Here is a 24,370-nt window from a genome sequence, read left to right as displayed (position 1 = left end):
GGAGGCCCCGGGAACCCTTGTGGTGGCACGATTCCCCAGTGTGATTGGCCCGGTGTGTGTGGTGAAAGGTGCGAGTGCAGCGGGCGTGTTGAAACGCGCACCGTGTGTGGAAGAGACCCCGTGTGTGAGTGGTGTGGTCACAAGTGTGCCGGGGTGCGTGCTTCCCAGCACTCCGTGTGTGGAAGAAGCACCACGTGTGGAAGGAATGACATGTGTGCGTGAAACCCCCTCTGCGAGTGGAAGCCCGTGTACGAGTGAAGTACCGTGTGCGAGTGGAACCACGTGTGGGAGGGAAACGGCACGTGTGAATGAAACGGCATGAGTGAGTGAAGCACGGTATGTGAGAGAGACAGCGTGTGTGAGGTCGCTTTGTGCAAGGAAGATGACAGTTGGTATGCGGGAGAACACAACCGCATCCCCGTGTGCGAGTGCCATGGTGGAGTGTGTGAGCGTCGTGGCACGCAGGAGTTTGTGCGTTGAACAGCGACGACGACGGGACCAGATGAAGGACAAGGGCCGAGTAGCGGCCGTAGCTGAATTGAGAACCGTGCCGGATTTGCACATAACAGCAGCGAGCGCGGGGTCCGTGCTGTGCTACGCACAAGGCCGCCACGTGCGCGGCTGCACAGGTGAAACCCGGTCCAGAAACGCCAGCGGTGGATGTTAGCCGATCCCGCAGACGGACAGAAGCTAGGCTGGATGCGGAATTTGAACCGGATGGGTTCTCCACGCGAGTGTGTTTGTAAAGCTCCAACGAGCAGAGCACATGTGTTCGCGTGGGGAACCCCTGGAAATGCGGGGCTTGCTTTGAGATGGCCAGAGTGACGTCATGGCTGCACGTGTGTTTGGAATCCGGCAGAAGGGAATTCCTTGTGGTGGCACGATGTGGTGAGAGCGAGAGAGGAACCTTCAGAGTTTAGGCTTTATTCCATTTGATTGGAGCCGCTTCTGCGGGCACACCGGGGAATACAGGTTCAGCTAGGAGTACATAAGCAGTAACGTATACATGTGCAATTAATCATCGCAGAATAAATCCGCGTAAGCACGGAGTTCGATATAATCTCCATTCTCACCAGTCAATGAGCACCAAGTGAACAGCCGATGTAAATGGCAATGCCCCGGGGACAATCACCCCGTGCCGCGGAGACCTCCCCTTATACGCGAGACGCACAACATGTGATCCCGCGTCATGTCCCTCAATTCACCTCAATTCACCACATTCTCCCCACCTTTAAAATGCAACTAGGGGCCCAACTTGATTGCTTTAGCACTATAGGAGTATACATTTCAAGCAACGCGGACTAATAGGTCTACAGAAGCATACATGACAAGCAGTGATTATTTTGAGTTGTAGGAGCATGGTAATGAGCATCGATATATGATATAATGAGCATATAGGAGCATGAGCAGCGAGAATGCCGATAATCCCCTTTACAGATTGAGTCGTCGAGGGGGCCTTATTCGTCGACCTCTCCGGGAGTAAATGGCAGTTTCACTTGAGGGAGGATCCCGATCCTCTTGGTGAGCCTCGACTTGTGCCGGGGATGACTCCTCGATCGCTCTCGGGTGGAACGCGGCAGCCCCGTCGCCCGGTGGAGTTCCTGGGGGGGGAACACTTGGGGAGGGGATGTCGGAAGGAGGAGTGCCAGAAGGTGGTGTACCTGTGGGAGGAGTACCTGAGGGAGCCAGATGGCGAACCGACACAGTGGTCTCCCTGCCATCCGGGAGCCTGACATGAGCATACTCTGGATTAGTGTCAATGAGTTCGACCCCCTCCACCAGGGGTTCATACTTGCTTTGTCGTACCGGGCGTTTCATGAACACTGTTCCGGGATGGGTCAGCCAGTTGGGCACCGTTTGACCGTCAACATAACGTCGCTGGTGAGTCAACATTCGTTCGTGAGGAGTTGCATTGGTGGACGTGCAGAGCAAAGAGCGTATGGAATTCAGAGCGTCGGGAAGGGTAACCTCCCACCGCTCGGGGCCCAGTCCTCTTGATTTCAACGCCAGAGTTACGGCTTTCCAAATAACCCCGTTATACCGTTCCACCTGCCCGTTACCCTGTGGGTTGTAACCCGTCGTTCGACTAGTTGCTATGCCGAGCTCTAGTAGGAATTGTTTTAGCCCGGCCGACATGAAACACGGCCCTCTGTCTGAATGTATGTACGAAGGTTTCCCAAACATAGCGAAGAGGTCAGAGAGACATCTCACGACAGTGCCCGAGGTCATATCCGAGCACGGAAATGCGAAAGGGAACCTTGAATATTCATCAACAACGGTGAATATGTATCTGTTGTCTGTCTCGGTCGGCAGGGGCCCTTTGAAGTCGATGTTTAGTCTCTCGAAGGGGAAGTGGCCTTGATCAGTCTGCCAGATGCCGCGCCATAGAATCTGGGTTTTAGTTCAGCACAAACAGGGCATGAAGCATTCATTTGTTTAATATCTTCAACAGAATAGGGAAGATTTTGTCTGCGCACGAAATGTGCCATTCTGGTTACCCCTGGGTGGCAGAGAGACACGTGTAGGTCTTGCAAAGCCTTACTGATTGTTGCCGAACTGTAGACCCGAGAGAAGGTATCTGCAGCAGGGTTTTCCTTCCCGGGCCGGTAAACAATGTCGTAACTGTAGCAAGCTAGGTCTATCCGCCATCTCATAATTTTTTCATTCTTAATTTTCCCGTTATTTTTCCCATCAAACATGAATGCCACGGATCGTTGGTCCGTAACGAGCGTGAAGTGGTTTCCCAGTAAATAATGTCTCCATTTCCGCAGCGCTTCGACGATGGCGTACGCTTCCTTCTCTATCGCTGAGTGTCTCTGCTCGCTTCTAGAGAGAGTTCTCGAGAAGAACGCGACCGGCCGCCCAGACTGATTAAGTGTAGCAGCTATCGCGTGATCTGAAGCGTCGGTTTCCACCACAAAGGGCACCGAGCTATCGATCGATAAAACCACGGACTTACTGATATCATCCTTGAGGCTGTGGAAAGCTCTTACAACAGCGGCATCTGGTGGAAAGTTTTTGCAATGCACTAGGGGATGTATTTTCTCGGAGTATTGCGAAATCCATCTCGCATAGTAAGCGAACATGCCGATCACCCGGCGCATTGTCTGCAAGTCCTGAGGTGGTGGTAGCTCACGGAGCGGGCGCAATCGTTCAGGATCAGGCTTAATTGTGCCGTCGGCTATCGTGTAGCCGAGAAGGTCAATTGACCTTGCCGAGAATACGCATTTCTCGTAGTTGAGAGTCAGATTATATTTTCTAGCAATGCTCAAGAATTTGTCCAGATTCATATCATGTTCCCCCTGATCCCTACCGCACACTGTAACATTGTCCACGTAAACAAAAGTGTCTTTGAGGTTTTCATCTGAGATGATGTCGTCCATAACCCGTTGGAAGCAAGCTACCCCATTCGTGACACTGAAAGGTATTCTCCTGAATTGGTAGAGGCGCCTCCCTGCTTGGAATGCGGTGTAAGGTTTGTCTTCCTCTCGGATGGGAATTTGATGATAGGCGCTTCGCAAGTCGATGGTGCTGAATACCTTATAATTGGCCACGCGTTCGACCATCTCGTCTATGCGCGGCAGGGGGTAGGCATCGAGTTGGGTAAAGCGATTGACCGTTTGGGAATAATCGACAACCATTCGTTTCTTATGGTTCTGACTGCTGGTTACTAACACCTGTGCGCGGCATGGCGAATCGCTCGGTTCTATAATTCCTTCTTCCAGTAATCGCTTGGTTTCTGAAGTGATGAAATTCATGTCAGCAGTGGTATATCGCCGCGATTTGATCGCTATCGGTTTGCAGACCGGCGACAAGTTAGCGAACAGCTGGGGGGACGTCACCTCCGCGGTGGTCAACGCATTTAAAATTAGACGAGGCTTGCTTCCTCCAAAGGGTATTTCGACGCTCGTGTGTTGCTTGAGGACATTATGACCCAGAATTACGTCTGCGCACAAATCACGAAGCACCAGTACCCTTACATCCTGATGCGTGTACCCTTTTACGTCCAATTCAACATTGCAGTACCCTCGTACGCGGGATTGTAGTGAGGTGGCGGCCATGCATACCGTATTGTCTGTCGGGTGGATTATCCATTTTCTGCCCTTTACTAGCGAGCTGTTGACGAAACTTTCAGAGCTACCGGTATCAATCAGTGCCTCAGCCATATGCCCGTTAATTCGTACGTTGATGATAGCCTTGGATAGATTCCCCGGGGAGGCTGCAGTTAATTTATTTTGCGAGTAGAGAGCCGCAGAAGTGGGTTTATTTCTCCTTAGAGTAGATTTACATACCCTGGCATAATGCCCTTTCTTGTCGCAATTCATGCATGTGGCATCTCTGGCGGGGCATTTTTGTACCCACAAAAGAAGCATTTACCAACCGGAGCAGTTGCTGAGGAGTTTGACGTGGCCTGTGTATCCGGCTCCTCGGGTGTTTCTCCATCCCCTATGTCTGGCTGTGTCTGTGCCAGTGGGGTTCCTTGGGTTCCCATCGTAGCAGCGTTCATTAGCAGCATCGGTGTCCCAAATGACTCAGATTGCTGCTGAGCCGTATCCATCGCTCGAGCCTGATCGACTACCTTGTCAAGAGTGGGTTGCGCTTTCTCTAGTAAGCGTTGCCGTATGTGGGCTGATCTGAGTCCTTGGATGAATGCCTCCCGTGTCGCTTCCTTTCGGTGTTCCTCGGTGCTTACGGCCCGGAAGCTGCAGTCTTTTCCCAGCTGATTCAGAGCTTTCAGGAACTGATCGATTGTCTCCCCGGCTGCTTGCCTGCGTGTGTTGAGAAGATGTCGTATGTATACCTCGTTCTTGGGCTTCACGTAGAGCGCCTGCAGCACGTCGATCGCTGCTTCGTAAGTGTCGCACTCCGAGAAGAGCCTGTACACGCTGGGCGAGACATGATTCACGAGAGCGGCAAATTTGTCAGCTCCCTCCTCGATGATGGTCAGATAGTGTGAGAAGGAACAGAACCAATGCGACCATTTCATTTCTGCGTCAGTCGCGTTTGGGTCTGCGTCGAACCTCTCTGGTTTGTAGATCTTGTCCATCGTTGGTTGAGAGAGCCGAGAAAACCAAATGGAATAAATTGAAGTGAGAGCGAGAGAAGAACCTTCAGAGTTTAGGCTTTATTCCATTTGATTGGAGCCGCTTCTGCGGGCACACCGGGGAATACAGGTTCAGCTAGGAGTACATAAGCAGTAACGTATACATGTGCAATTAATCATCGCAGAGTAAATCCGCGTAAGCACGGAGTTCGATATAATCTCCATTCTCACCAGTCAATGAGCACCTTCAGTCAATGAGCACCAAGTGAACAGCCGATGTAAATGGCAATGCCCCGGGGACAATCACCCCGTGCCGCGGAGACCTCCCCTTATACGCGAGACGCACAACATGTGATCCCGCGTCATGTCCCTCAATTCACCTCAATTCACCACAGTACCATCCAAGAGGGACGAGGTGCGCGGGGTGCAAGCAGCTGCCATGACGTCACGGAAAAAGAGCGTGGCTGTGAACTGCCGCGCTGGTGGTGCGCATTATGAAAAAACAAAAGTTGAGAAAAGCAAGCCTCGCTTCGGGTGAACAGGATTCCCAGGCAAGGGGTGGAAGACCCCCTTGTTTGGGGGCACAGGAACTACTAGTTAGGAGGATGGGTTAGAGTTAGTTAGACCGGCTTCATGGGGACATGGCTTGTACCTCATGGAGCCCGTGGAATGGATTAGTTGGAGGGATTTTAGTTTAGATTTAGGAAATGGAATTTTTGGATTTTTGGAGACACGGACAGACTGGAAATGTGTTGTGGAGACGTAGCTTAACTACGTGGAGTAAATGGAACGTGCATTGATTTAAGGGATGACGAGGGAGCACGAGTTGGTTAGGGGATTTAATTAGGAAGGATGGCAGTATAGAGTGTTGGTGTGAGTTGTGAAATGGAAAGTGCGTGAGGAATGAGTGTGGGACAGCGGGCCCAAGTGTGTGAGTAGAGCGAATATGGTATGCATGGTGCGAATGACTGGGTGGGGGGGGAGGAGTGATTCCCACCCAAGAGACCCTGGGGTCAGTTTAATGTTTATTTAGTGGATAGTTAAATTTACTAAAAGGAGGTCGTTTTGTTGTTGGTGTCGAGAGAAGGCATGAAACCCGTTTAGAGGGGTGCAAGAGTTCATGGACCGGCTGGGAGTGTGGCTGTGGAAAGTTGAGTTTTGTTTAGTGGGCTCCCAGGCACCGGACTAGTCGGCCAGAGTAGGCCAAGGGCCCAAGAGGGGCCGGGATAGAGTAGTGGGCACGGGCGACCCGTCGGAAACGGGGCCCGTAGCGCCAGAATGCCACGGGGGCAGTGTAGTGGGCACGGGCGACCCTCGGAAAGGGACCCGGGGCATCAACACGCCACATGGGCAACGGACGGGGGCAATGCCAGAGAGGGCAACCCCCCGCGTTGTAGGGAGCAGCTAGGCTCGGAGGCAGCCTGCGGGCCTGGGGGTGCCATGGTTAGAGTTCGGCAGAGGGGGAGTTCCTGCCAGTTGAGCCACGCTGCCCAGCCTTCTTGGAGTTGGATCATCGGGGAAGCGATGATCGACAGGAAGGATCGGCGCCTCGTCTCACCGGCATGTGTTGAGAAGCGCGGGAGGATTCGCGGGAGCTCGGGAAGGATCGTGGCGATTGGATCCAGCTCGCACACGCTGGAGCCCGGGTCCGGACAAGTTGAAGACCACACGAGGTGGAAAGGTTCGAGTCAAGCTCTGAGTTTTCAGCTCACCTGTCCTCCGAGCTGGAGCTCGTGATTGAAGGCCTCAGCCACCGTTGTGTGTGTGTGTGTGTGTGTGTGTGTGTGTGTGTGTGTGTGTGTGTGTGTGTGTGTGTGTGTGTGTGTGTGTGTGTGTGTGTGTGTGTGTCCGTGGGCCCGTGTAATAAGTAGGAACTGCTGTTAAGTGTAAATGACTGTACGTAAGTAGACTGTTGTAGTTCTTTTGTCGTGCTTTTGTTGCTTGTATAATTGCATACGTGTTTTGCCTTATTTAATTGCATACGTGTTTCATTATAATAAATGTCCTTGTGTGAATGTAAACCTGCTCGTTGGGTCCATTCCCTCATTGACTGAACATTTTCGTGTGTTGGGAGTTAGAAAGCCATTGGTTTGCCGTAATATGGGGACATTTGGACCGATGGTTCTCGCCGATTACGCCGCTCGGAATCGTGCACGGACAAGCTCGCCTCGGCGGTTTGTTCCGTACGAGTTCCTTCGAGGGTGGAATACCCCGGTAGTTGGATCACGTGGGTATTTAGGTAAATTGAAGATTGGCAATCGACCCGACACCACGTGATCTGCTGATTGGCGTATTTCGGTTCTTGTACAAGGACCCGTCGCTCGGAGTTATCCGGGCAGCGATCTATATTCCGGACGATCGGTCGGGCCGACTCGACTTGCGGCTCCATTCAGAGTGGTTGGTTGGTGGCTGACCCCCGGCCAGTAACAATATCATGAGGTTCAGAGCGAGACGATTCCGCAGCTTGGAACCATTTTGCCGGAAGTGGGGTGGAGCCGCTTCCGGCCATCACAACCGGGCCGCGCAGTCGCCAGGGCTAATCAGTGTTCCCAATTCGGGCGACGACATCGCTTTGGGTCGTCGTTCCCACCCCGTACCATGGGGTCTATAAAAAGACGGGTCGCGGAGCCGCTAGTGTGTGTCGTTCCTGCCCGTCCTTCCTGCTCGCTGCTCTTGTCTGCTCGTTCCAGGCTGGTGGTCGTCTTTCCTGCGCTGCGTTCCCGTCTGCTGGAGGATTTCCGTTCAAGCTCCAGATCCAATTCCAGTTTGAGTGCCAGTTCCTGCGCACCGCTCCTGTTTGCTTATTCCTGTCTGCTCGTCCTGGCCTGCGATTGACAACCTACCATTTCGCTGGCTCCCGACTCCGCCCACCCACACCCGCTGGCTCCCGACTCCACCCACCCACACCCGCTGGCTCCCGACTCCGCCCACCCACACCCGCTGGCTCCCGACTCCGCCCACCCACACCCGCTGGCTGCCGACTCTGCCTACCTCCACCCACTGGCTTCTGACTCCACCCTCGTACCTCCCTTCACGCTTGACGGTCGCGTCTCATTCTCTGGACCGACGCTAGCTGCATGAAGTGCCCCGAAACACTAGCTGTCAGGGTGGTATCGCCCAGCGGAGCATCCCCCCAAAATGGACTGTTGGCGCAGTCGGGCAATCTTGCAAGGTATTGAGAGACCGTTAGCCTCATCTCCTCTACTTTTTCTGTTCATTAACTCCTCTTCATCGGGGGTGTGTGTGTGTGTGTGTGTGTGTGTGTGTGTGTATGTATATGTATATGTGTATGTGTATGTGTGTGTGTGTCATGGCGCCTGTCCTCGCTTCAGTTGAGATTGTACAAGAATTATATCGGGATAACTCTGCTCTGTGTCTGCTTTTGTAAGTTGCTTGTGTTATTGCTGCACCTCTCACATTTCTTCCTATCCCTGTGTGGAGGAAATAATTATATTAATGTATTCTAAATTGTAATTGTGCTGGTTTTTATAAATTTAAGTTTTATGCTACAAGTCGAATTGGCTGTCAGTGCTTCCTTCCCTTTGGCCAAGAGTCTTTTGCCCTAAATGTTGATTAAAAAGTGTTGTGGAGCGGTGTGACCTGGGCTGATAACAGCCAACTCTTGTCATGAATTATGTCATTTGCTTTTTCACCTATAAGACATGTATTGCATTTTGGAGTTCTTTGTTTAAGGCTTAACAGCCCCCACCACTCTCCCATGAAAAGCATATAAATACCAGAAATTGTAATCTTGTTTCAGTGCAAGCACGTGTGATGTATTGCATCTCAGTGGTTTGAACTCCTTGGGACTGACCAAGTAATAATAAAACTCTGATGTAATGCACTTTCACGTTGTGGAGGTGAATTAAATCGGGTTGGTTTAACGGTCAACTAACCAGAGTTGGTGTCAAAGCAACCCAATGCTCACCTGTTTATACATTTATCGTTTTTAAAAGACGAGTCTAATAATTACTATTTTTTTATAAAGCATTGCAGTGAAGTATAATTTTAAAGCAACATATGTATTTGTATATTGTAATCAGTAACAAGAGCGCAAGTGAGCACAATATACGCCCGAACAAGAAGGTATATACAGAATTGTGCGACTACATGGAAAACAGCATCCTGGTTGCCATGGCAACCACTTTTGATGACGAATGTATGTCGCGACACACCCTCTCCACAGTCTGTACCTATGTACCAAATATGAAACGTGAAAGTTGAAAACTTTGGGAGTTAGAGTGCGGACAGCAACGGACAGACAGACAGACAGGACGGACGACCGGTATCACATAATACGCCCCGATTTATATACATATATATATACATATATACATATATACATATATACATATATATATATATATATATATATATATATATATATATATATATATATATATATATATATATATATATATATATATATATATCGGGCATATAAAAAATAGTGTGGTTGATAAAAACCATAGAAAGGAAAAAATAACTTGCACCAAAAACTAACATTTTCACGCTCACGCTGACGCTCACGCCGGGGGTATCGCAATAGCTCTCTGTTCTTCGAACAGGCGAGCTGAAAAGTAAGAATAAATAAAATAGAACCAAATCATATTGCAACAAATGGGGGTTCTCAAGTTCATTGTGTGAAGTGTACGAGGGATAGAACCTGAACTGGTGGATAACATTAGAAATAAATTGTTCTCAAAAGAAAAGAACTACTTGAGAACATTGATTAATCAGTGTTTGTGATTTTATTAACACGATACATTTAAAACCGAGTCGGCTCGACGTTAAACCCTGCAAGGAAAATAAGATTCCACAACAACGCAAGAATTCTACAACGATCATTACGAGGTTGGGTGAAAAATCCACATCACCTGCTCACAAAGAACAATAAAAGCTATATTCACTGTGCCACATATCTTTCTTTGCCTGCCTGTTAAGTTATTTGTAGAAATGTTCCCAGCTCGTTTTTGTCTTTTCTTCCATTGGTCCAGCATGGTACGAATCCTAGTTTAGCCGGGACTTTATTCCCAACGATCAGTTCCTTTTCGCCGGAACGTCCTTGGCAGTGTCGCTCGGCTGCATCCGATCTGGTGAAGTCATCCGGTTCGGACAAGGCATACCGAGGGCGTGTCCCCCAGTAATTAGATCACGTGATTATTTTTTAGGTAACCAGATAAATTAGACTGAGGACCCTCGGTCACGTGGTTGAGTTATTGGCGTTCACGGTCGGTTAGCGACCCGCTGGGTCACGGAATTATCCGTGTGTGACGGCCTGCAATTCCGGAGAGTCTGGTGGGAGCCCGAGATAGCTCCCCCCCCCCCCCGGTGGTCTTCTCACCCGACCACCGGCCCACAACAATAGTGTTGCGGAAATGGCCCTTAGTGTGTTACTAAATACAGGATTAGCCCAGATCCCCCATTAAATGCATGTTTAGCCAGGTTGTTCGGTAAATGGACGCGACGTGTGTCGGGAGGTGTAAGAACCAGTTCATTGTTCGTAAATTGGTGGTGGACCAAGAGGTTCTTCTTCTTCCTTCCTCTCTGCGGGCAATAGTCCCCGCCCAGCGTTCTGAGGGGGAGTGGCCAAGAGAAGGAAGTGAAACTGAAGGGAGGAGCCAGTGGGCTTCGATGCGAGCGAGAAAAGGAAAGGCAGTGTTGAATCTGCCGGGAGAGAAAACTGAACCTGGTGGGGGTCGTGATCTGCTGTGTAGGGGCCGGCTGTGTCTGTCTGCGATCTGCTTTGTGAAGGAGGCAGGAGAAACGACTCGAGGCTGCCTGCACGTCGAGTCGGCGATCGACTTTCATGAGAAGGTCCTCGACACGTTTGTCGATCCGCCTGACGGAGCCCAACACCTCAATTTGGCCTGGTCTGGTATACTGGACCTTGGGAGAAACCAGCTGAAACCCACTATCAATCTGACTGTCTTGTGCCGTCAACCTTACGCGGGGTCAGAACGCGTGGAGGCCGCCTGCGTGGGCGGTGCGACAAAAGGAGGACGAGCACCATCTTGCCACGCGGCATGTTTGAGCTTGGGCGCTCGAATCCGTGGACATCGGCTTGTCACGAACAACATTCGTGCCTTTGACACTTTCTTCTCGTCCATGAAACGTCACCAAGTACTCTGTGTCTTGTCTGCATGCTGTCTATGTCTTGTCTGCATGTTGTTTAAGGCTTATCTCGTTTAGGTCCCCTTCGAAACCCATAATCCATAGCTCCCTAGTTAAGAACGGGTTACAGATTAATTATAACATTGTCGTGAATGCGTTGCTTGTGTCGTGTTCCCCGATGTTCCCAATAAATCTGGCTGATTCGTATGAAGTTGCCGCTTTTAATTAATTCGTGCCGCGTCGACGAATTAATTTGTGGCGCTCGATTTGAATATAAAAACCAAAATGGTTACAGACTGGTGGACTTCGCTCGGTCTCTGACAAAACCAGTCTGTAACCGGGGTCTATTCCCCCAGCTGGCAAGGTACAGGTGTATTTTGGTATCGTGGTTCGAGACGCGTAACCCGAGAATTGTGCCGAACCAGCCGGCGTTATAACCCCGGAGACGGCGGCGGTTAGGGTGGCGCCGAATCTGTAACATTTGGCTGTCGAGAGTAGGGTGCGAAAACCCAAACTGGTTACGGACAGTGATTGATGCACACTCGTCCGAATCCCCCCCACCCCCGGATCTGCAACAATAGAATGAAAATTTACTCGTGGCCTGTCAGTATCAACTCAGCAAATTTAATTAGCTCTGACCTTGTCATTGTGAGAGACCTGATAAGCATAATTATCCCACAGACAATTGAAGTCCATCTCAAATCTATCTCAGTACCTTTGCAGACGATGTTTCCTGGCGAACCATTCCTTATATGGTGATAAAGTGACCTCTACTTTGCAACAGATTTTATACTTCCATACTGTTTAAAAGCAAAAATGGAGAAACGAGTACATAATTTGTGGCAAAGAACAATTATCTCAACATGAAAAAGATTTGATTCAGTGCGATTAATACAGAAACACCAGTGCTTTGCAATAGTCATGTGATCCATAGAGTTTTCTATTACCAAAATGTCCATGCTCATATTTCACAAGATGGAATTAATTATTTTTACTTCCACAACAAGTACAAAAGGGTCTTCACTTATGTTCAAGGAAAAATCTGATATCCTTTAGAATCAAGGTACTTGTTCAATTCTCCTCCAGTACAGATATAGATATTCATAACATGGAAAGAAGTCCAAGTTCTGACCTTGAGAAGTGTTTCTTGCGATCTTAAAACGCAGGGTTGGGATGTTCTGACCATTTGTTTCGTCCATTAAAATATCATCTGGGCAGGTCTCAATGAATTTCTGCATATCACATACTTAAAATGAGCTGCAAAGAAAAACCTGAAGAATCTTTCATACATCTGAAACTATAGCAATTGATGTGAAATAAAAATGGAATTTTAAAAATCAACAAAAAGAATTTTTTTTTTAACTAAATATAAAATCTGCATATTCTCTTCAATTTCACCTTGACACCATAAAAAACAGCCAGTATATTGTAAATGCAACTTGAAATTGATGAATTGAATATCTGTGAGCCTTGCCATTTTACACATGCGGTATCATTAATCGGGACCATTTACTTATTACTTGAACAAATAAAATTATTAAAAAAGAAAAAGAAGAGGGGGGGAGGGGGTGGTGAAGGAGCATTTTCATTCCACATCACATGTCGCATATCACATTCAATGCCAATAGAAAGTCCATACCCCCTTTCAAAATTTTCACCTTGACCTTGTAGTCTGGAATTTAATTGCACGAGTGCATGCCCGTAGGTGTGTGCCCGTACGTGTGTGGCCGTACGTGCAAAAAAAAAAAAAAATAATAAAAAAACTTTCAAACCACGTGCCAGAAACAACAACCACACAGGCCATTCCTTCACTCTCGCATGCCTGTGCGTGCGTGCAAAAAAAAAAAAAAAAAAAAAAAAAAAAAAAAAAAAATAAAAACCGCGTGCCAGAAACAACAACCACACAGGCTGTTCCCTTGCTCTCGCGTGCCCGTACGTGCGTGGCCGTACGTGCAAAAAGAAAAAAAAAAACTTTCAAACCACGTGCCAGAAACAACAACCACACAGGCCATTCCTTCGCTCTCGCATGCCCGTGCATGCGTGCCCGTACGTGCAAAAAACAAAACAAAAAAAACCCCTCGTGCCAGAAACAACAACCACACAGGCTGTTCCCTCGCTCTCGCGTGCCCATACGTGCGTGCCCGTATGTGCAAAAAGAAAATAATAAACCAATGTCACCCGCAGGGTGACCCGTATCTTGCCAAAAGGTGACCACGTGTGACTTCTTTAAGGTCACACTGAGGTGAACAGAGCTGCTATCCACCAGGAGCGACTCCTTGAGGAATATCTGCCTATGAGAGATTCCAATGAGAATCGTTCTACAGAGTAACCATGAAAAATATGCTTTTGCCTCATAACGTCACCAAATGATGTCATAATGTCTCAAGATTGACATATCTAGAAAGCACTCATCGAGGTGTTCAATTTGAGGTACTACACGATATGGTTCCTAAAACTTGAAAATTTGACCTTGGGGTCAAATATGTTTGACCTAAGGCGCTAACCATGAAGGTCAAGGCCAATCGCCACTATAAATTAATCAGCTGAGCGCCAGACCATGAACTATATTCCCATGAAGTTTGAAGACGATCCGATCAAAATCACTCAAAAAATAAGGGTTTCGTCGACTCCCCTGATTTGCGACAAAGTGACCTTGACCTTTGACCTTGACCTTCAAAATTTTATGCACTGAAAGGGACCTCTATAGGCCTCTCATATGCGATGTTACAAAAATTTCCAATGATAACTGTGCTCTGCAGAATTTTTTATACGTGATTACAGACAATATATATATATATATATATACATACATACATATATATACATATATATATATATATATATACATACATACATATATATACATATATACATATATATATATACACAAGCTGACTAACATATCTTGCAAAAACTTCGTTTTGCAAAGATAAAAATAAACTTTCAAACCGCGTGCCAGAAACAACAAGCACACAGGCCGTTCCTTCACTCTCGCGTGCCCGTACGTGCGTGGCTGTACGTGCAAAAAAAAAAATAAAGAAAAAAAAAAACTTTCAAACCTTGGGAAACATCTGTTTCCCTTGGTGGAAGGGAAACTTTCCCTTTGTGCGTGGCTGTACGTGCGTGGCTGTATGTGCAAAAAAAAAACTTTCAAACCGCGTGCTGGAAACAACAACCACACAGGCCGTTCCTTCACTCTCGCGTGCCCGTACGTGCGTGGCTGTTCGTGCAAAAAAAAAAAAAAAAAAAAAAAAAAAAAACTTTCAAACCTTGGGAAACATCTGTTTCCCTTGGTGGAAGGGAAACTTTCCCTTTGTGCGTGGCTGTACGTGCGTGGCTGTATGTGCAAAAAAAAAAAAAAAAAAAAAAAACTTTCAAACCGCGTGCTGGAAACAACAAACCCACAGGCCGTTCCTTCACTCTCGAGTGCCCGTACGTGTGTGGCTGTATGTGCAAAAAAATAAAACAATAAAAAAAAAACTTTCAAACCTTGGGAAACAGCTGTTTCCCTTGGTGGAAGGGAAACTTTCCCTTTGTGCGTGGCTGTACTTGCGTGGCTGTATGTGCAAAAAATAAAAATAAAAATAAAACAAAAACTTTCAAACCGCATGCCAGAAACAACAACCACACAGGCCGTTCCTTCACTCTCACGTGCCTGTACGTGTGTGCCCGTATGTGCAAAAAAACAAAACAAAATAAAAAACTTTCAAACCTTAGGAAACAGCTGTTTCCCTTGGGATTAATTAATAATTTGAACAATTAATTCAAACCTTGGGAAAAAAAAAACAGCTTTCAAACCTTGGGAAACACTTGGGAAACAGCTGAAATGGATGAAGAACGATATCAAACCTTGAAAAGGCACATACTCAGGTCCCCAGCGTCAATTGTGATGTCATATCAAACGAAGAAGAAGAATTTTGACGTCAATCGTGCAAAAAAATAATAATAAAATAAATAAATAAATAAAAGAACAACAATTGTGACGTCAATCGTGGTCATAGTACCACGTCCTGTCATTGGTTGATAAATAAATGGCCGTAACTTGGGAACCACTTGTCCGATTAATATCAAACCTTGAAAAGGCACATCCACGGGTCCCCAGCAATATTCCTGGCAAGTTTCAATCAGATCGGACCGTCAATCGTGCAAAAAAAAAAAAAAATTTTTTTAAAAAACCATGAATTGTGACGTCAATTGTGACGTCATAGCACCACGTCCTGTCATTGGTTGATAAATATATGGCCGTAACTTGGGAACCACTTGTCCGATTAATATCAAACCTTGAAAAGGCACATATTCAGGTCCCCAGCAACATACCTGGCAAGTTTCGATTAGATCGGACCAGTGCTTGTCGAGAAACGGCGGTCGCAGATAGACAGACAGACAGACACAGATTGCTGGAATTATAGATCGATTAAAGCAGATTTTATTTTATTAATATTTTTAACACCATTATTTACACATTGTAACCCACAACTTCCAAGTGAAAAACAAGTTCAATAAATATCAGAAAATTAATTAAAAATACAAAACTGGAATATCTTTGTCGGATAACTTTCCACCCCCCGTGTTAATACTTGGTGGAAGCACCTTTGACAACAATTACAGCTGCGAGTCTGTTGGGATAGCTGTTTACCAACCTTGCACACCTTAACTGAGCAATATTTACCCATTCCTCTGTACAAAATTGTTCAAGCTCGGTCAAGTTGTGTGGGGAGCGTTTATGGACAGCATCAAGTCATGCCACAGATTTTAGATTGGATTTAAGTCGGGGCTCGAACTGGACCACTCAAGGACATGCATCCTTTTTGTTCCTTAGCCACTTTAGTGTAGCTTTGACTGTGTGCTTCAGATTGTCATGCTGAAAGGTGAACTTCCATCCCAATTTCAGATTTATTGCAGAGGGCAGCAAGTTTTCCTCAAGAATTTTTCTGTATTTTGCTCCATCCATTTTCCCTTCCATCCTGATCGGTGCCCAGTCCCTGCTGGTGAGAAACATCCCCATAACATGCTGCTGCCACCACCATGCTTCACAGTAGGGATGGCGCTGTTCTTTGGCTGATGTGCTGTACTGGGTTTGCGCCAAACGTATCGTTTTGCATTTGGGCCAAAAAGTTCCATCTCGGTTTCGTCGGACCACAAAATGTTTTGCCACATTGAGGTATGCAAAAAAAACAACTGAAGATTCTGAAGCAAATGGGATTCAAGGTGGGAATTTTTGAGTAATGCAAAGAGCTCTTTCAAAGTTGCCATTAGCCTCTTGGTGGCCTCTCTGATCAGTCTCCTCCTTGGTTGGTCATCCAGTTTGGAGGGATGACCTGATCCTGGCAGGATCTTGGTGGTACCAAAGATGCCTTCCACTTCTTAATGATTGAATATCCTTTGGAGCAGTCAAGACAAAGGCCTTTGAAATATTCTATACCCATCCCCCTCATCTGTGCCTTTCCACAACTTTATTCCAGAGATCTTTTGAAAGCTATTTGGTGTTCAAGGTTTAGTCTTTGCTGTGAAATGCACTACCCAGCAGAGGAAGCATGCCGGAACAGCTGATTTTATTCTGAAAGTCAGAATCGCTACAATTCAACACAGTGGGAGGCCAATTAACTTGGTGTGCAATTTTGAAGGTGATTGGTTACACCTGTGCAAATTTACAATGCCTATTACAAGGGTGTGGACACTTATCCAACTAAGATATTATATTTTTGTATTTTTCATTAATTTTCTGAAATTTGTTTTTCACTTGGATGTTGTGGGTTCTGGTGTGTAAATGAAGGTGGGGAAATTCTGATTTAATGCAATTTAATTCCAAGCGACAAGGCAACAAAAGGTGAAAATTTTGAAAATGGGTATAGACTATCGGCACTGTATGTGCAAACTGCCATGAATCAATAATAAAACCACTTGCCGAAGGCACGTCGAGAAAGGTGGAATTCAGCAGAGGACAGTGTCAGATAAGCCAATGTGAACAAGGAGGTGGGGCCAAACTTCTTTTACCCCATTTGTGAACGCTCATCAGTCAATCATGAAAAATCTCAATTTGTGCACATGCACAACCAAATAACTTCCAAACGACTTGCAACAAAACAAGGATCTTGAGTTTACTTCAAGCATCTTGTCCCTAACTCTTTGAAGGTCAGAAAATGTTGTGAAAGCTTTATTTCTCATGCTAAATTTTCAGGCTTTCTTGTTTGTCATAAAAAATAAAAAAAAAACAATGCACAAAAAGATATTCCTTTGTTACCTCCGCCAACAAAGGTGGGATGGAGGTTATGTTTTTACCCCTGTCTGTGTTTGTGAACAAAATATCTCAAAAAGTTGTGGACGAATTTGGACGAAATTTTGTGGAGAGCTTGGGTACGGAACAAGGAAGAATCGATTTGACTGGTGAAGATCCAAATCCGGATCCGGATGGGAGAATTTTTTTAAGCGACTTCACCATTGACAGGGCTAAAACGATATATAGCAGAATATTTCAAAAAGTTATGGACGGATTTGAACGAAACTTGGTGGGTGAGTTGGTGAGGTGACAAAAACAAACCGATTCAATTTTAGTTCAAGTCCAAATCCAGATCCAGCCTGGAGTGGGATATAAAACAAACTAATCAGCCTGGCAGAGGTGTGCTCTCTACCGAGTGCCATTCTAGTGATATATATAGCATTGAGCAATAAGATTTCCAAGGCACTTTACATCAAAAAGATTAAGGGAGGAAAACAAGTTAAAGATTAGAATGGCACTCGGTTGAGCGAATAGCTCCTTCAGGCTGAATAGTTTATATTTTTGATCCCACTTCAGGCTGGATCTGGATTTGGACCTGAACTAAAATTTAATTGGCTTGTTTTTGTCATCTTCCCAACTCATTCACTCAGTCATAATCTGTCCAAAACATTTTGAAATATCATGATATACTGGATATCATTTTCGACCCCATCTCTCAATGATGAAGAATCACTTTAAAAATCCTGGTATCCAGATCCTCATCCAAATCGAATCAATTTGCCTTTGTCACACCAGCAAACTGTCCATCAAATATTGTCAAAATCATTCCATAACATTTTTTAGACATCCTTCTCACAGACAGCCAGACAGACAGGGGTGAAACCATGACAGAAGCTGGACTGACGGAGGTAATGGAAGTAATAATATATTCCAGCGTGGTGCAAGTTAGATTTCTCCAATAACAGTAAAACATGTCATTATGAACATCACTTACAGTTAACTTATGGGATTTTTGTTTTTTCTCCTTTCAGGGGTCATTACTTCCGCCACCGAAGATAAAGGAGGTTATGTTTTCACCCCTTTCTCTCTGTCTGTGTGCAGGATATCTCAAAAAGTTGTGGACTGGTTCGGTGTGTGACAAGGACGAACTGATTAGATTTTGGTGACGATCCAGATCTGATAATTTTTTTAAGTGATTGTTCACCATTGAGAGATAGAGCTCAACTAATATAAAGCACAATATCTCAAAAAGTTGTGGACGGATTCAGATGAAACTTGGTGGACAGGTTGGGTGTGTGACGACAAATCGATTCAATTTTGGTGAAGATCTGGATCTGGATCCGACGACTAGAATTTTTCAGCGATTCTTCACCATTGAGAGATGGGGCTCAAAAATGAGAAATAGAGCACGATACCTCAAAAATGTATTGGGCCAGATATGTTCTCGTGGATCAGGCATTGCGGGGCGGAGGGACGCACTCTCCCGAGTGTCCTTCTAGTTTACATATTGCATTCACACATTGTGGAGGGAGATTCGTACAAGTAATCTTTCACTACGCAATATAGTACATGACTGCACCTTCTCACCACCTCAAATTTATATTCACCTTTAACTGAGAAGACTTCAAAGCCAGACGGTCATTGTGAAGTGGAAAGTACTTTTGTTCACCTGTTGGTCGACATCCCCTCATGTTCCAATCCGAACTGCAAGTACTCGATAGAGACAAGGATACTTGATTCACTGGAAGGCCATTTGGGAAAGTAGGACAATAAACAAGATAAACATTATATTCGTACAATAAAATTAAAATATGCATTTCAATAAAAAAAACATTATCAAAACTTTTCGACTTTCACTCAGGACTTTCCAACTTTTCGCCAGTGCTTTGATGATTCATCTCCGCCTAATCATTATTCATGATGGTTCATTTCTCCCCATTCATTAGGTCATGATGCCCAAAGATTCTACCAATCAGGTAATCCCATTTTTTCTTTCTCTCAACCAATCAACATTGAGAACATTACATTATAAAACTTTATAAACAAGTTTGGTGCTAATTCTTCATCTGCTTGCTGTTTTAACCCGAGTGCAAGAAGAAAAGCTTTGATAATGTCTATTTTATTGAAATGAATAAACAAGACGAGGAAATCCAGATAAACTCAAAAGGAAGGAAAAGGTTTATAAAAAGCTTCTCCCATTTGTTACAATCATATGAATGTTTCCAAGAAGGTAATTTTTGGGGGGTTCGGAGAATCGTGTGCAAAATTTATGAAATAATTTACAAAAATCAGACTTAAAAATTCATTGGGTACAAGCCATCTGTGTAAGAATATCGGGAAAGTCTCATCACATCACACTTTATAAACATTTACGGTGTAGAGGGGTTTGTTACATTCACCGGACTTTGCTAACACGGGTATTGCATTGGTTTTGCCGTGGTTGTTTTGGTTCTCAAGATGGGTTTCTTTCTTTCTTACTTCCTTCTTGTGTTTGTTTTTTATCCTTCTGCTACGGGACCTTCCTTACCCTTCTGCCTTGTATTCCCCCTTCAAGGCCTCATGCGGTCTCGTGTGAAAAAAACAGTGTGGATTTTTTTGTGCGAGAAAAGTCAAAAAGAACAAGGATGGTGGAAAGAAAATGAAGGTGTGAGCAGGCACGACGGGCGTAAGGCAGGCGAGAGAAAAAGGCGGGAATGAACGCAGGACACGCGTCTGGCCTGTGTGACGAGAGACCTTGCCTGTAAGACCCCGTTGAGGATTGGAGTGATCCCTCCAAGGGCCACCTGTTGGAGGCACCGTCTGTGTTGAAGACACTGAGGCAGTGGAGAGCCTCATTAGGATAGGGTCTGAGGGGGAAGCAAAAGCATTTATTCCTCCTGAGTGTCCTCTGAGCTGACCTGAAGCAACGTGTGGCTTCAAGGTGTTGCAGGAATTGCTTCGGTTCGTTCGTGGCGAAGTTTGAGAACCCTTCTAAAAAGGGAGGGGTGACGGTGAAGTGTCAGCCTTGTGGCCGCGACAAGGCCGTTGGAACGTCAACTCAAACAGGCCTGAATTCTTCTTATTCTTCTCGCCTCCCCCCCCCCCCCCACCCCACTTTCTCCTTTATACATTATTTTCTTTATATCTTGGCAAATATTCTTTTGTTATTTTGCCCCCCCCCCTCCCCAATTGGGATGATCTCGGGCTACCTGGTGGGCCGTGGAATTGTGTTTTGTCCATTTTGTCTTGGTGCCTGTCTGTCCTTTAATGTCTTCATTATTATCGCTGAATATATTGTTGCGGGCCAGGGGTCGGGTGAGAAGCTATCTCGGTTCACACCAGACTCCCCGGAATCGTAGACCGCCGCACACGGATAATTCAGTGACGCGGCAGGTCGCTTAACCAACCGTGGTTGCCAATAACTCAATCGCGTGACCTGGGGTCCTCCCGTATATGGGTTAATGACGAGCAAAGGGGGTGTTTCAGTGCATGAAGAAGAGGTGTGAGTGGGATGCGTTGTGAGGTGCTTAGCGTGAGAAAGACATGGTGCGAGTCAGTGTTCACTCTAAAAGTAATGGTTTTGCGTCCAGTAGACGAGTTGGAAAAGAGAGAGAAACTATGTGGAAGAGTCAGAACATATTGCCGATCGTGTGTGGATGTAGATTGTGCCTCTCAAACAATACTGTGCCCATACTGGATGGCGCTTGGTCCGCTTGCTGAGTCAGCGTTGTTTCAGTCCTGCCTTTCAGCAGCAAGCAGCAATGAACCTTGTCGTAACCACTCCGTACAGCAGCAACCACTACACAATCTCTAACAACCTCTCTTCCAGTGATCAGTGACCAGAGTCGATTTTTGAAGGGCTGCGGGGGTGGAGGTTGGGGGAGGTAGGCGATCAAGGGCAAATCCCCACCTCTTGTGGGGGTGGTTCCTGGGAGCACGGATCACACGCCACCCTCTTTCCTCCAAGCACAGCGTTCCCATTGGTCAAGATGCACTCTGGGGTGATGTCACCCTCCCCACGAGATTGCTGGGCTGGAATTACCTTCACTTGTCCTCTGACCGTGCAATGCATATCAGTTCCAAACTCAACATGGGGCCGACATGCAGCGGTCGCCATCTGGCCCTCAAATGCCTGAGAAGGGTGTGGATTGATTGCTGGATAACAGGGCGGTTGCTGCTGATAGAGGAACATGAAGGAACGGTAAGCTCACACTTACACCTTAGTTTAATAGGCTTTGTTGGTGACGGTGCTGGGCTTGGATACGAGCGTGAACCATTGGTGTCCATGGGCAATGTGAGATTATGCTCCTGAGGTGTGGGAAGGGGATTGGTAGTGGTGAGATGTATTGTTGTGGTGCCGGGCCTTGGTGGCGAGCACAACCGCTAGGTGGAGAAGTAGAGTCGGCTCCACCGAACACCCGGAATTTACATCGTGCTCCTCGGAGAACTCCGAAGAGGCACGGGTGCCTTACAGAACCGTGAATCGCCAATAATTCGGCCGCATGGAATAGGGTTAATTGTCAACTTCTATATACCTAAGTATCCACGTGACAAAGCTCCCGGGGAATTCACACCCTCGACGGAGCTCGTGCAGAAGGAGCCGTGAGCATGCTCGAACCGTGCGTAACCTGAGCGGATGTTGACCGAGGTCCATCGGTCCAAATGCACCATTTGCCACTTCCCAATTTCCCAACACGCACCGTGCTAAGCCAATGAAAGAAGCACAGAAACGAGCTGATACATTCAACAAAATGGATATTTATTTACAATAGGCAGGGAGGGGAACACAGAAGAGCAGAGTTATCTGACTATAAGAAATGCAGTCAATGTCCAAGCAAAAGCACTTAGCAATTCTACTTGACACGACAGGCCTGCACACAGACACGCAAACCCAAAATAAATGGACCTCAATGCTCTTTATTTGGCCCTTCGGCTCGAGTGGGAAGGCGAGCTGAGGGTCAATGTCTGTTTGATACCTCTCCACCTCGTGCGGTCTTCACCGACCCGCACTTGTGGAGTTCGGATTCCGTGGAAGGAAACGATATCCTCAGCTCGCTCGCTCCCACACAACCCAGCTCGGTGGGACTCAAACCCACGCCTCCAGACTCCAAGGAGCGACTTGGCCAGCCGCGAACGCTGATCGGCAACCCGAGCACCATGAACACGAACACCAACCAGCACGAACGCCAACTCCGACCAGCACGATCATCGACCAGGAGCCACGAACTCAATCCGCAGGAACCAACCAACTTCTTCTCTGGGGAGCAGCTCATGACCTTTCTTATCCCTCCCCCTCGCGGGGGTGGAGCGTCTGCTCTGAGGTAACTCGCCTCCTGATTGGACGGTTGCATCGCGCGATTCGCTGGCCATCCCTCATTGGACAGGCCCACGGTAGGCAGGGCAACTCCCACCATTCTGGGCGGAGTCCCGATCGGAGGCGTTTGTGGATCCACCTACCTCCTCACCTCCAGCCACGTGTGTAATGGCGATGGTGTCGAGTCTGAAACGGGGCGGGTGAGACGCCCGCTCCTTGCCGATTGTCCAAAGAGGGACGCCATGCCTATGTTAGACTCCGCCCACGCACAAGCTTGCTGGCGAGCGCGCGAAGAATGCCGCGAGCAGTGTTGTTGTGTGAAAGTGAAGATGTGAAAAATCCCATCTATAAAATAACCCACAGCGCACGTACCCTTAATTCCCATTAGACACAGGAGATGGATTCTAACTAGAAACACATACTTACCGATATAACTGATCTATGGGGACTCTGACTGTTGTGTGCAGTAAGCTTCCAAATTCGTAACAGTATGACGTTGGAGTCGAAGCGTAGTCATTGGGTGATAGCAATGTGGACTATGAAAGAAAGCTAGAAAAGGAGAGCTTGAATGCAAATAAATTGTGGTGTGTATTTGAAGTAGGCAGGGTGGTTATCGTTGGCATGTGGGAGAATTGTGGTGAAGAAGGCTATTGTGGTGGATATGGCAGTTTGGTTGTGACATGCAGATTCAAACGGTTTCTGCACGCATATGCAAATTAGACCGCGAGCAGCACGTGGGATAGTGTACAGGAAAGACAGCGGGGAAGAATTTGGGGGGGGGGGGAAACCTAACCAATTCCTCACAATGCAAATTCCCTTTGTAACCCATTAGACCAGTGTTTCTCAACCTTTTTTGTCCCACGTCCCACTTTGATTTTCAAAAAAAAATAAAAAATAATAATAATAATTGTACGCCCCACCATGATTGGAGACACTACAGTATATACTACATATGTATTCAAAAGGCTTTATTAAAACTTTATTGCAAATTTTATTCAATTGCAACTCACTTCAATGGGAGCCCTGCCCTTGACACTGGCCGCAGATTTGTTTGATTCGAGGAACCAATTTTGTCAGTTTCAGCCTAAAATCACCACGTTTCGTGATTTCTAGTCGATTTCTCTTGGCTTGCAGCAAATCGGTAACACTAAATAAGATGATGGAAAATTTATCCAGACTTCCCTTGCCAAATTAGTCGAGTTTGTGTATTTCTTTTCGCTCTCCTCAGACAGCCACATCATGGTTCCTTTGATCTTGAAAAGAGTTTTCACAGACTCATCTTGTTGCAACTCACATAACTCCTCTTGGTATTGCTCTGGTAGTTCAGATAAATCCACCAGAAATGGCTGAGTCAACCAAGAAGGGAACTCATAGCAAAGCTATGAAAGTGATCATATATTGATTCATTAATTCTGAATCCTCATGCCCCACCAAAATATTGCCACGCCCCACCGGTGGGGCGTGCTCCCCACCTTGAGAAACACTGCATAAGACACAAGGCAAGGACCCTATCTGGAACAAATAACAACAAAATGATTGCCTGGGAAATCACTGTATGTTGTATGCCATTTCCTTGGGGTCTCGGTTCCGAGACCAATCACAATGCACATCACGATATGTCAAAAAGTTGGAGACGAGTTATGACAAAACTATGTGGATGAGTTGGTTAGGTGACAAGAACAAGCCAATTCGATTTTAGTTC

At 46.5% G+C, this 24,370-nt stretch overlaps 1 protein-coding gene across 2 annotated transcripts in view; it reads right to left on the bottom strand.

Annotated features, from left to right (window-relative positions):
* LOC147031841 (uncharacterized) overlaps nt 1-24,370 on the bottom strand; it is a 145,408-nt gene that overhangs the window by 78,360 nt on the left and 42,678 nt on the right. For both annotated transcript variants that reach the window (XM_085868276.1, XM_085868271.1), the window contains exons 7-8: nt 18,983-19,116; nt 12,291-12,390 (exon numbers count right to left, since the gene is read on the bottom strand). In XM_085868276.1, coding sequence (XP_085724402.1) covers nt 12,291-12,390; nt 18,983-19,116 — 234 coding nt within the window. The remainder of the gene's footprint in view (nt 1-12,290; nt 12,391-18,982; nt 19,117-24,370) is intronic.

The sequence above is a fragment of the Eptatretus burgeri genome, chromosome 2 (genome assembly GCF_056783735.1).
Source record: "Eptatretus burgeri isolate ZD-2024b chromosome 2, Ebu_testis_v1, whole genome shotgun sequence".
NCBI classification, from domain to species: domain Eukaryota; kingdom Metazoa; phylum Chordata; class Myxini; order Myxiniformes; family Myxinidae; genus Eptatretus; species Eptatretus burgeri.
Note: the sequence above shows the minus strand (reverse complement) of the source record. Positions and strands in the feature narration are given on the sequence as shown.